This window comes from Rhagoletis pomonella, unplaced genomic scaffold, assembly GCF_013731165.1.
Source record: "Rhagoletis pomonella isolate Grant_MI unplaced genomic scaffold, Rhpom_1.0 Rhpom_scaffold_00008, whole genome shotgun sequence".
NCBI classification, from domain to species: domain Eukaryota; kingdom Metazoa; phylum Arthropoda; class Insecta; order Diptera; family Tephritidae; genus Rhagoletis; species Rhagoletis pomonella.
Window position 1 is genome coordinate 21816457 of NW_023458562.1, and position 13972 is coordinate 21830428.

At 32.5% G+C, this 13972-nt stretch overlaps 1 protein-coding gene across 10 annotated transcripts in view; it reads left to right on the top strand.

Annotated features, from left to right (window-relative positions):
• Nucleotides 1–13972, top strand: part of LOC118744410 — a 397231-nt gene that overhangs the window by 96966 nt on the left and 286293 nt on the right. For all 10 annotated transcript variants that reach the window (XM_036477417.1, XM_036477408.1, XM_036477411.1 and 7 more), the window contains 2 exons: nt 7595–7731; nt 7824–7997. In XM_036477417.1, coding sequence (XP_036333310.1) covers nt 7595–7731; nt 7824–7997 — 311 coding nt within the window. The remainder of the gene's footprint in view (nt 1–7594; nt 7732–7823; nt 7998–13972) is intronic.

The following is a 13972-nucleotide window of genomic DNA, read 5'->3' on the forward strand; positions in this document are numbered from 1 at the left end:
ACTCGGTTGTTCTTAATATATTTGTGCTATTCGCTGCCGCAGTTACAGTGGGTGTGGTGCACAGAAAAAACTTAAACATGAAAAATAAAGACTGGTTTTCACTATGTCAAATTCAGTGGCATTTGTCGTCAAATAAGTGAAAACGCAACGATTGATTTCGAGAATAATAAGTCTTAAGCTGCTAAATCGGCTATCTGTCAATAATATTATCGGCAACGCCACGAATTAAGTGAAGAATAAAGTGAAAATTTTTGTGGTCAAAAATATGACATACATATGGTGAAAACAGCATTTATATTACTTCATATTATTTATTATTTATTCTATTATTTTATTTTACTTTTTGTTATTTTTTATAAAATCTTTTGTTTAATTAAATTTTTTGTTACTTTTAATTTTATTTTTTTTGTCATTTTACTTTTTGTTATTTTTAATTTTACTCTTGTTATATTTAGTTTTTAAAATTTTTTTTTTACATTTAAAATTTTACTTAACATTTAAAATTTTACTTTAAACTTTACTTTCAGATTGTAAATTTTACGCTTTTAAATTTATTTTAATTAGTTCTTGTTTTAATTTTTTTGAAATTTTTTTCATTACTTTTGTCTTATTCCACTTTCCTTGTATACGTATTTTATTTTTTATTATGATAACTCTTAATTAGCTAGAGCCCCAGCAATTAAATAAAACTTCAATTTAAGGATTAACTCGGTCTAAATAATGACAATCAAGAAAATTAATAAAGCAAAGATTGGTGTTTATGTATGTAATATTTTATTCTATTTTAATTTATTTTATTTTGTTTCATTTTTATTTATTTCATTTTATTTTATTTCAGTTTATTTAATTTTAATTTTAATGTTTAATTTATTGGGCTTTATTTTATCTTATTTATACTTTTTTGTTTTACTTAACTTTACCTTTTTATTTTATTAATATTATATATTATATTATTACTAACTTTACCTTTACCTCTTTATTTAATTTAATTTTATTTTATTTTATTTTATTTTTTTATTTTATTATATTATATTTTATTTTATTCTATTATTTGTTTTATATTTTCTTGAGTTTTGTTTTAAGTTTCACGAACACTATTCGATTCTTATTTGTTTCTTCTAATTTTAATTTTGTTTCGCCTTTTGTTGAATTACAATCTGCCTACCGCCGAAAATATTCAATCATAACTTTGCTTCTTCTTCCAACACACTTCTGAAATGCATTAATCGTGGCATAAATCATTTTTTTACTACATACTTAAGCTTCCAGCAATCACTCAGCGTAACCGACCGACCAACCGACCAACCGACCAACCGACCAGCCAAGCAACCAATCACCCTTCCTTCTGATTCCATTCGAGTGGAGACACATTCCTTCGCTGTTTTAGTTGCATACATACTTATGTACGTTGGTAAATGGTTATCGTCCAGTTGAGTAACCCGCGTCTGTCGTCCACCAATCCATCTATCCGTTCATACTTACCGTTTCATTCCGTTCATTTGCCTTGAGTGCGTATCGCAGTTTTTCAGTACATATAACAGTGTGCTACAATACAGTCATATAAGCGTAAGATTATGCATATTTACATACGTACATATGTATGTGCACTGAGGGAAAAAATTTAAGAATTAAAAAAAAAACGTGCTAAATTTAAAAAAATACGCATATGAAAGAGCACCAACTCAGCTCGTTTTAAATTTGAGTATGTACGCTATAAAATATGTCGCTGTGAAGTGCACAGATGCTTTTTCGCAATTAAGAAGGAAAGGAAAATGAAATTTAATTTTATGTTCCGTCTGATGGTAATTGAACCCGGACCATCTTGGCAACAACCAATTGTATTTAGCGTCTTTGCGCACTCAGCTACAGCCCTACATGTAAATGTGTTTTCACTTGATTTAAATACGAACATTTCTAAACGGTAATCAAATAAAAAATTTTAATTTTTACAATGCGTTTTTTTTTCTCAGTGTACACATTGCTGCTTTGTTACTTTCATATGACCGATCTGCAGCTTAATTCCGCTTGCCGTTCGATAGATACCACGTCGATTGTCCGTCCGCTTGTCGTCGCTTTTTACGCCTTTGATTGGACCGGCGCGACAGCATGCAAATCGGCCACTCCATAAAAGTCGGGTGTTATGCAAAAACATACAAATGCATTAAGGTTTACAGAAATTGACCCATACTTGCACACATTTCTCAACACACTCTCACGTATGTAAATATCTTCCCCCGGCCCGTCGGATTTTTCTTTTAATAACCGTCTACTGCGTCACACTGTCTCGTGTTTATTCAAACCAGATGAATGCGTTCAGGCCCATCAGTTCCAGATTCAGCGTCAGCGTGCAGCACTCAATAGTCGTTTTTGCATTGCTCGTTGCTATATTAAATAGTCTTAATAAGTATACATATATGTGTATGTGTGTGCATGTTTGCATTTGTGTGTGTTGGCATGTACTTTGACTTTTTTCTATGCTGATTACGATTACGATTTGAATTTATCAACATTCCAGTGCGTTCTGTCGTCTCTTTGTCTACCGATTTGATGCGATTTTATTGTTTTAGTACTGTTTATTTTTGTTGTTATTGTTTTCATTTAATTAAAAATGCATTACAAAGCTGTTTGCTGTTTTGCTAATTAGACAAGTGTGTAAATAAATTATGCAAAATTTGTAGAGAAGAAATTTTACCTAAGCTGTGAAGATTTTGTCACTCTTAAAAAAGCTAGTAAGTGTGACGGTTGGGAGCGATTATTACGTTCCACAAGTGAAATTTAACTTCCCACAATTTTTCAATTACATATTTCATTTACATAAGCATTAATTCCCTTTTTAACCGACTTCCAAAAAAGGAGGAGGTTATCAGTTCGTCGGAATATTTTCTTATAATTTTTTTATTTTATTTTTTATTTTATTTTTTATTATTTTTTTTTTATTTTTATTTTTTTGATGTATGTTACCGTATATCTTTGGACCACGTCAACCGATTTCGATAGTTCTTTTTGCATCGGAAAGGTAGTGTCTCAGAGGTGGTCCCATACTAATCTGGTTAAGACCCGATCAGTGGATCATGAGATATATATATATATATATATTTTTTTTTATATATGAGAGTTGAAGTCGTTTTTTTTGCTAAAAATAACTTGTTTTAGCTCTTATCGTTTTATCGAAAATTATTAATAAATTATTTCTCGTACGCTAGAAAACGTTAAAAAGTTTTGGACATAAAAGGCACCGAATTTCTCATTTAGCTATTTTCAACTGGGTGACAAATTAATGTATTTTTGAAGAATTAATACATTTGTACATGTGTATATGCATGTATTTGGGTACATATCGATGATTCTCTGCAATAACGGCACAACTGAAAACTAAAAAAAAAAAAAATACTCTTACAACTGAACAGTGGTAAATGTCTCTAATACTTCTCTAATCCATGTACATATAATCCTTATTAAATCTTAATAAAGCAGTCATAAAGATTTACAAGGTAATTCTGGTTACGATAGTAGAAAGTCTTTCGTAAGACAAATGAAAGACCGATGGCAAGATACATACTAGTTCGAAAGGTTTTTGTTATACTAGCACCAACGTCCTAAATATCTCTCTCATTCACCAATCGTGGTTAAGTTATTTGGAGGGAAAGTGCTTGCACATATCGCACACCTAATACCAAAGTACGATCAACTAAAAAAAAAAAAAATTGGACATTTTTTTTTGCATAAATCAACACTAACTAAAAATCTACTGTCACACCTGTTTTTGTATTAATTGTGCTGAATCTGTACGATCCGCAAGCAATTATATTTCCCGATCTGAATTTTGAGTTAGCTCAATTTTGATCGCGTTGTTCCAACGGTCGCAATGTTCGAGTGAGCAAAGCAGAGGCTTGCCAATGAAGTCCACGGGCTGCGATTTTTTTTTTTTTTTAAATCTTTTTAAATATTATTTTTCTTTCCTAATCCAATTTTCTTTTAATGTTTAGATATTATTGTTTTAAAGATATTTTTTGTAAGTTTATTTAATGTTTGGGAACTTATTTTTTTTCTTTTTTGAATTAAATATTTTCCTTGTTTAGTTAAATTTTCTCTATTTTTTAGATTTTATTGTTTTAAAGAGAAAAATATATTTTAAAATTTTTAGAAATTTGTTTTATTTTTTATTTTTTATAAATTGTTTGACTTTTTAATCTTGTTTTCTTTTAATGTTTAGGGTGTTATTGTTGGTTTGGGGCACCTTCCAAAATTTTTCCTCTTGCCGAAAGAGGTGCTGGTACCAAACTTTACGTTTCTAAGTATAAATTTAGAGGATGCTCATGATACTCATATATTACTCTAGAAGTATTGGTGTTGGAATAGGTTAAGCAACCTAAGAACATTTAAAATTTAAATTATCTAATTTTTCTTTTCTCAAAAAAATGTTACCTTATTATATATGGCAACATTATCAGAGTGCAACATTTTAAGGAAAGAGCACGCGATTTGCTTGTGAAGATGCTGATAAAACAACACGAAAACTAGACAGCCCTGCCGAAGGGTAACATTATTTCGAGAAAAGAAAACGCCATAAAAAATATAGCAAGCTTCAGTTGTCATGGCAACAGTAGCTTTTCATAAAAATCACCAACATTTTTTCCAGTTTCACAGCGATCCAGTAGCGCATTTCAAGGTCATTGAGTACCCTGTATTGGTTGCTGTAAAAAATTGAAAGTTGGTGTAGACATTACAAATATCAAATACTGCACCACTCTAATGTACATGCTTATATCCAGAGCTCTATCATTTATATCTGTGTTCGTATGGAATAGTAGCTTATGTCGAAAGGCTGGCTTTAGTATAATGCAGCATTCGCAGCATACGATTGCGAATGAATCACGGGCGCCGAACCGTTGAAGAACTTTGGCAAATAAACGTGCAAGAAATAGTTCCGATACTAGCAAGTCAAGCTTATTAAGTCTCACAAAAGTCCTTGTCGTGTATAGAGTAAAGGGAATGCCGCATTATACTCAAGTCAGCTTTTCGACATACGCTACTTTTCCATACGAACACAGATATATTTGTCAAGCATTAAAAAAAAATTAATTGTAAATTGTTTTATCAAGAAATTTGTAACGCCAATGGAAAGATAAAACAAAACGCCTATGCTCATAGATGGCTGCTTGAATTCATATATTAACTCTTACATATAAACACACATACAGACATAATTATCTACTCTCACAAGTGTGCCGACAAGGCACTTGAACGACTTGAATGATGAGCTCTGAAATATTTCTAATTAGTTCACACAATTAATTTTAGAGTCATTGTAGTGCAACATAAGGGGAGAATGCGCTTCGTTAATTTATCCTAAATGAATTTGGAGGTTCTTCTGGGTTCATTTATTTGAAAGTTAGATATAAATTTTGTTGAGGCACAATAAGGCACTCTCAGACCAAGAAGATATTTGGTATCCCGATGAAGGACAAAATACTGTCAGCTTTTCTAATGAATGGTAAAAGTATCCTGATAGTGGACCATTTTCTCATTCTTAAAGGATCGATTTTAGACAAGTTGAAGTGTATTAGCTTTGTCATAGCCGGCTTTCCTTCTGTGTGGGGGGATCCGGCAGTTATGGTCTGTTCGATACGCGCAACCTGATGTCAGCTTTCTTTAGAAAATTAAGTCCTTTTCTGACGAAAGGATATCCAGAGAGCTTAACTACTGTTTCCCAGTACTTACTGCCTTCTAAGCTTGCCCACGCCTTGTCTTGAAGAAAAACAACTAAATGCATAAAATAATTCCGGTCTACGAGAACGGATGATGAGTCTTCTCCCACTAGTTCGTCGGCCATCTCATTCCCTTCGATACCAGAATGACCCGGTGGCCAGCACAGCGCTACTTTATTTCTCGCTGCTAAAAGATGAAGATTGTTAAATTATTCCTTGACGCACTTAGCGTGAATCCACCTAATGAAGAGGGATCTTGGTGATCGCAGTACTAAAAAAAGTTGTGTGTGAATCCTACGCGCGACTGAAGTGAAACTTCTTATTTCTCTATTACCCGCATTACTATATTACTAGTTAGCCTGCTTGGCGTTAAAACGCTAAAAAATAAATTTAACATTTTAAAGAGGTGGAAACGTCTTCAAAAACAAACAAACAAAATCCAAATGTCACAGTTATAAGCTATCCGTATGCCGAATTTCCTCTAAACCGCCCAGTAAATTCCATGGAGAGAAGTCCCATATGGCTCGGCTTCTCTCATTTTGAATCACTCTGTACAAATATGTAAAATAGTCCTAACTTCAAAAAATAAAACCCTACTTCACAGCTATAGGCCAAGCTTTTTAATTTAACATCTCATTTTTGAATTTCAAAAGAACGATGGAGATATGATGATCTCCATAAAAACGGCCCCGCGTATTATTTATATGTATACATTAGGGTGGTCTAAAACCAGTAAAGTCGGAATTGTAATGCCCTCACCCCCAGGGCTTGTTCTATATCGAAAAAAGTATGCCCTAATTTTTTTATTTTGAAATCAAAAGATATTTAGAGGTCGCTCAAAGCGCTGAAAGTTTTCCATGTATTTTTATATGAGAAAAAAACAACTTTTCGTAGAAATGGTATAGAATTCTTGAAAATCAAAATTTTTCGATCGGAAAACTCTGGTTCTCTTCAGGAGACTTTCATTAATAATACCCAAATGCTTATTTAACCATTTTTTTTAGTAAAGATTTTTTATTGGTGCTCCCATTGCATTTTTCGGGGTTTTTGTGGTTTTTTTGCGGACCTATAAATTACAGTTGCGATGAAAAAATGGTTAAATAAACAATTAAGTAAGAAATGGGGCTATACTTTTTTCGGTATAGAACATACCTAGGGGGTGAGAGCATAAAAAATTCTACTTTACTTTTTCACATGCATTTTTGGACCACCCTAGTATACATACTATCTACATATTTAGCTAGAAATATATATCAAAAATATTTTCAAACTAGAGTTTTTACTAAACTTTCGTTTGCCACTCATAGTTAAATATATAATATATATACCTGATTTTAAATTAACTTAAGTTGACCTTTCAAACAAGTGGCAACCCTTTTCAGATTTTTTCTTAACTAAAATTTTAGATCTCTTTAGTCAGACATTGGGATACATAATTCAGTTAACTGTTGAGTTAAGTTGAATTTGATTTTTCAAATACGTGACAACCCTCCAAATATAGTGATGACTGATTCTGCTGGAACACAGAAATGCAGTGGTGTGCATCCTATGGGCATGTATTCATCAGACTAGCTTTCCGCCGGTTTTGTAAAGTTCAGTCATTATATCGTCGGCTTCGAAGGGTTTGTGGCTTTTTTGCCGCATTTTTGATGTTCTGTGTACGTCTGTTACCAGCCTTCTATACTCAACTCTGCAGGAACCAGCCCCCCGGTCTTGAAACCGAATTCGCTGTGAGGATTTCTTTTTATGACTTCACTTGTTTAAGCTGCGAACCTACTGCGCTATGTTCTATTCTGTTAAAAATTATAATTTTATAAAATTTATATTACAACTTTATTAAATTTTAATTTGGAGTATCTTGTTAACGTACTTTCTTTCTTTTCCAGCCTCCACCATTGTTGAATTGGCGGTGAAACGTAGTCAAAAGTTGGCACGCCCCTCATCTGTCGGCATAGTACCCTCTACACCCATACTATCGGGACGTGATCGGACTGCATCCATAACAGGCCCACAACCGGTTGATGTAAACTAAAAGATGAAATAAAATATATATACATATATATTTTTACTTTTCTACAACAAAGACATTTAATTAAATTGTGTCTTCCTTTGTAGAGCATCAAACGTCGTGAAATGGAAACGTATAAAATACAAACACTACAAAAGATGCTGGAACAGGAGAAACTGAATTTGGAACGTCTGAAAGGTGATACCAACGATCCGAGCTATAAACTTTCCGAAGCGAATATACGAAAGCTGCGCGAACAATTGCGAAAAATCGGTGCAGAGGTATGTGCTAGAGGGGACTTGATAAAGATTTATTGAAGTTAATGCTCTTTTTTATTCGTATTCTCTTTTTTACTACCGACAATATACTGCTCATTTATTGTGAGTGGTGCTAAAGAATTTTTTTGAATTTCCTAAATTAATTTGTCTAATTTTGATTATTTACACCTTTTGGTATTTGTCAAATCGTCTGCAAATACACAGATCTCTTTTTTTGTGTTGCAAGAAAATCTTTAATTTTCTATGTTGTATAGATTTATGTTGTGCTAAGATTTGACTTGAGAGTACCCCGTATTTAGGACAAAGGTTCGTTAGTATGTAAATCCTTTCCTAGGTTCAGAAAATAACCGACAACAGTTTAATTTATTAATAAAATTTCGTACAAAAACTATTTATATATATGATTTAATAGAAGATTTTAATAGGTCAATGGATTTAATAATTGGTTTTTACTTAACATGAAATTAGACAAAGAAGATTGAAATTACATATGGGATAAATTTAAACTCCAAATTTTAATTTTTCCCTTATGTTATATACGATATATTTGTTACTAGTTTTTCTAGACAGCAACAGGGTGTTTCAACAATTTTCATCGTTTATGTAAGAAACAGAAAACTAACTATTGAAACTTATGCAAAAATGAATCGCAAAAATCTAAAATTGTCAGTGGCCATATTTTTCTAATTGGCGTTGTCCCTAATGTGGACAGGTAAAGCCTTGCTATTCCGGACGTTCATACGCCAGCGTCGCATCAACATAGATTGCACGGTACCGCCAAACCGCGTATAATTAGCGCATGTATTCTCCTGTAAAATTTGATTTCTGGTACATACGATAATTTCGCGCAAAAAGGTGGATATATAACCTGATAAACCAAAACAGAGCGTGTGAGAGCCTTTCCAAATGACGCATAGCTTGTCAACCGCATTGGACTACACAACGCTACTGGAGGATAGTTTGCGACTGCTTTTTCACGAGCCTTTTACCTACTCAATCGACCTTACGACGTCGAAGGTCACGCAAAGCAATGCACTATATATCAATTCCGATCACAAACAACCCATATTAGGTGTCACCTTCTCCTCCTGCGCAACTGCTATCATTAAAAAAAGTACACAGCCGCATCGAGCTCCTCAAATAATACTTCAGACCTGCTGGGTAGCGACCATTCTTGGAACTAAAAATCTTCACAAATTAAAAAAAAAAGTATTAAAATTCTGAGAGCTCTTAGTATTTATTCCATACATATTTTTTAGTTAATTTACGTTATTAAGAATAGGTTTAATTGATTAACTTAAATTGGTGCTTTGTCAGCTGCCGCTGGTAGGTGTGTACGAAAACGGGAGAAAATCACAATGTGGTTTATCAGGTTATCTGCTTAAAAATAATTTTGCCGTAGTGTACTTTGTTGATGTAGAACAATAAAATACACTACAGAAAAATTATTTTTAAACCGATAACCTGATAGCCCGGCAAGCGTGAAAAACCACGTTGTATACCTTCCTATCAACTTCTTTAAGCCAATTCGGAGTTAAGCAAATAATTATGACATATTTAGGGCCCTTCAGACCTTTTTGCAAGCATGACTTTTATGGTTACAGTACAACTCTAAAATTGGTCGGCAAATCATACTTAAACTGAAAAAAAAAAATTAAAAATTGCGCAGATTTTTAATTATAACCCGTTCCATATACCGAAAAGGCTGAACTCTTCATAAAATAACCATGAATGCTGCGGTCTACAGATTTGTTCTGACCATTTTTCACAACGGCATAGGAGCCCAATCTCTTGCAGATAAAGAGAAAGATGTACCTAGCAAGTCCCAAGAAATTTTCCGAAGAACAGCTTCGTTTTGTATACTACTATAGAGGGCTACATTTTAAACAGTCAGACATACCAACAGTATGTCATGTATGTGGAGAGAGATCTTATCACAGAAACCATATATTTACATGGCTATTCAAACCTACGCATCTATTACCTAGGGAAGCTGATGAATCTGCTCTTCTCGTGGGACTTCTATTAAATGACCTTCCAGAAAAACTCTTTGACCCCAAAAGGAGGAGGACTTTTTTGTTCCTTTCTGGTTTGAATACACGCTGTCGCTAAATTTATTTTCAAGTTCAGAGTCTGAAGTAAAAGCTATGCCTTCGGTCCATATTTATTTGATATAAATTTAAATTCATCACGATCACTGAACTTCTCTTCCGCAAAGTAGCTTTTTCATTACTCCCATGAGTAAAGGTATTAAGCAGAAGTGTTTTTCGTAAAACTTTACTAATGCCGAGTATTTTTTTTTAGCAAATGAATCGAATACGAATATTATCCTTCTTATTTCCACCTGTGAGAGTGTGAAAGTGTTACCTGTTAAATTCAGGACCGGAATTTGCATTGTGTATGGGCTTTGAAGGTTGCGTGACACAGAATCTAAAGACTCGTTTGTTCTCTCCAGATATCTGAGCGCGATTCTGTGCTGCCTCCTGAATGGCAGATATTTCTTCTGGATACACCCGTTACCCCTGGATATGTTTTTGTGGAAGCATGTCTTTCATAAAACTAAAACTTCTTGTGACTGACAACTAGATCGTACAATAAATATGGATTTTCAAAATATCTCGATCCCAGCGCCATCTGGCGCTCCATTTTTCGTAAAAGTATTTTTTAATATGTATGTATAAAAGTTTCCTATACGAAAAAAATCCGGCCATAAATACGGGTTTTCTCAATACATATTTCGACCCCACCAACAAATATATATTCTGAAAATTAACAAAATGAAATATTGCGACCCCAGTGCCACCTTCCCAGTTATTTGGTGATAGCCTATAGTGAGACCATATGCCTAAAGAATAATTTCCATGGTAGAAGTTTAAGAAAAATATAAGTGCAAAAATTGATTCCTCATACCAAAAAAGCGCGTATAGCATCTTTTTTTTTTACAAAATTTAAGCACTTAGTGTCGCAACTACAGAAAAATGCTAAGAAACCAATTTTCGCAACTTGGCAATCTTCAAATTGATTTTCGACCCATGGTTTCTTCCATTAAGCATTTAAAATAAAGATTATTGTTGAAACACCTTGTATAATCGAATGATGTTTTTTTATTACTAAAAATATAGTCAATACTCAGTGCATTCACTGTCTTAACATTTGCTTGATTTTATTTTTATTTATCTTTAATATATATAACTAAATTTATAATAAACCAAGAAAATGCATAAACCCCCTGGAAGGAACTATTCCACTTCTTGTAAACTACACATTATTTTTTTTTGCAATACACCCACACTCACAAGCCCGAAACTCACCACAAGTTCTGCTTGAAGTCGTCGTCTGAAGCAAAATTGGTTTTATGAACAAAATATTGATGTGAAAACTGCAAACAAAAATTAAATGAGAATAGCGGCATTTTCAAAAACACATTGCAATGATTGATTGTGGCATTTTTGCATTTTTATGAAGGAAAAATACACAGCCATATATATAGTACACTCACACACACACACATGTATGACCATGCGCTAAATTACATTGTCAAATTGTTCCTCTAATGCACACTAAAAAAATAAATATTTACACATAAAACGAAATTTAAATAAATAAATAATGCTGCTCATTTATCGATACTAAATTGCTCCGCTTGCCGCCCCACCCGCCGCTCGCTCGTCCATCAATTTTGTAATCTTCATTGTGAATTTGCTAAAATTTAAACTAAATTACAAAAAAAAATTATAATTTTACTTTTAGTAGCGTAACCAAGGTGTAATATTCTTGTATTTGTTATAAAAATAATCCATTGGCGGGTGATGTTGAAGTATTTTTACGTGTCTAATACAAATTGCATTTCCAGTTTTTATTTAACAAAGTTTCTTAAATGAACAACTAGTTTTAGTTTTAGTTACAAAATATGGGCAAATGAAAAAATATAGACAAATGCAACACCATTGATGGAGAAAAATGAAAACGATCAAAATAAAAGATATAGTGGGAATTTCATATGCTACGTTCATTTCATAAAACATGAAACACATGTGAAATATATTAATTAAAATGCAAACAGTAATGAAAAACTTAAATTTTGTAAAAAATTAAAAAAATTAAAAAAAAAAAATACATTGAAACATCTCTATTACATAAAATGATTATAGAGTGTTAAAAATTGAGGAAAATTGAAAAGTAAACAAACCTAACTATAATATTGGACAATTCATACTAACATAGGCGGCGAAAAAATAAAAATAATAAAATAATTAAAAAAATAATATTAATAAAAAAGATAATATTAATAAAAAAGATAATAATAAAAAATAAAAATAATACAACCAAAACAATATTAATAAAAATATAATATTAATAAAAAAATAGCACTAATAAAAAAGTACTAATAAAAAGATAATAAAAATAGAATTGATAAAAAAGTTTACTTAAAACCAAATTAAATTAATTAGAAAAATAATAAAATTAGTTTTAAAAATAATAATAAAATTTATCAAAAAATTAATATAAAACTAACTAACAGATACAATAAAATTACGTAATAAAAAAAATATATAAACTTATTAAAAGGCGTATTCTTGTTTTCGTACGAATCGAAAATTTGAAATTTTTGTATAGAAAATGATAGGAAAGTGATTTTCGATTCGTACGAAAATAAGAATATGCCCAAATATTAAATTAATTAAAAAAAAAAATCGTATTATAAAAAAATAAGAAAGTTAAAATGAAAAAAATAATAATAATTCTGAGACAAAAAAAAAACAAAAATTAATTATAATGAAGTTTTATGCTAATGCGGTGTACTCTGCCAATTGCTACGGGGTCTACCCGCATCATTATGCTTCGGAATGACATCGAGTCCGATTTCGGGCCAAAAATCTACTCTACTGCGTTTGCCAGAGATGGCTCCATCCAAACTCCATTTTCATTAGCAGTGCACACTGCGTTCTTCGCTGTATAAGGTCAAACGTGCTAACAACCTAACTCTTGCCAGGTTGAAGTTCAGGTAGCCATTCCGAAGGTAAAAGCCTCAAAAGACTCCAAAGCCATTGGTGCCAACGGAATATTCTTCTTTATCCTAAGGCACTTCGGCCCAGAGTGAGTAAAGTACCTTATTAAAGTCCTCAATCATACCCGACTTCGCTAAGTCTGGGAGCGTGAACCTACTACTAAAACACGGGAGAGCAGCTAACAAACTAACTAATAACTCTGCTTTCCTTACTGGTGTAAATACTTCTACTACTCGTGAACTTTACGTGCAAGCTGACCGCCGCTACGTATGTATCAACATGGCTTCCGTAAAGTGCACATCAGTCTATATCTCGAAGATTCCTCAAGTGAAGTCTCGCTGATCTCCGACGTTGGCGATTGCTTGATATTGGCGTCCAGCAATTTCATTTTTGTATGAAAGGAAACGGCTATTTCTCCGTTTTTTTCTCTGCACTGTACTTCCTCTTATTACCAGGACGGAGGTCAAGCTCAACAATTCGAAAATGTTATGGGTTAACGTTTCCAGCTTGCTCCCCTTCTCCTCCTCCGCATACGAAACCGAAATTGTCAATGAAGTACAGAACCGGATATCGCAACTGAGGACTTGAAAATGTAGCATACTTAACTCCTACCTATTCTGAAAGTACTCAACATACCACGAATCACCTCTTCACTTGCCTCTTTAACTCCACTCAGGTAACACCTCCTTCCCTTTGGCCAGAACCCGTCGAAAGAGTACTTTTTAGGACCTATCTTTGATGACAACGGTTGAACGATTGTGTAACTAAAACAATAACAACCACAAAAGTTTAAAAAATAATAAAATAAATAATGTAAATAAAAATTTAAAAAGTTAAAAAATTAACAAAATAAACTATAATAAAAAAATTTAACCCAAGTAAATAAAATACAATCAAATATAATCAAATAAAATATAAAATGAAATAATATAAAATAAAATATAAAATGAAATAATATAAAATAAAATA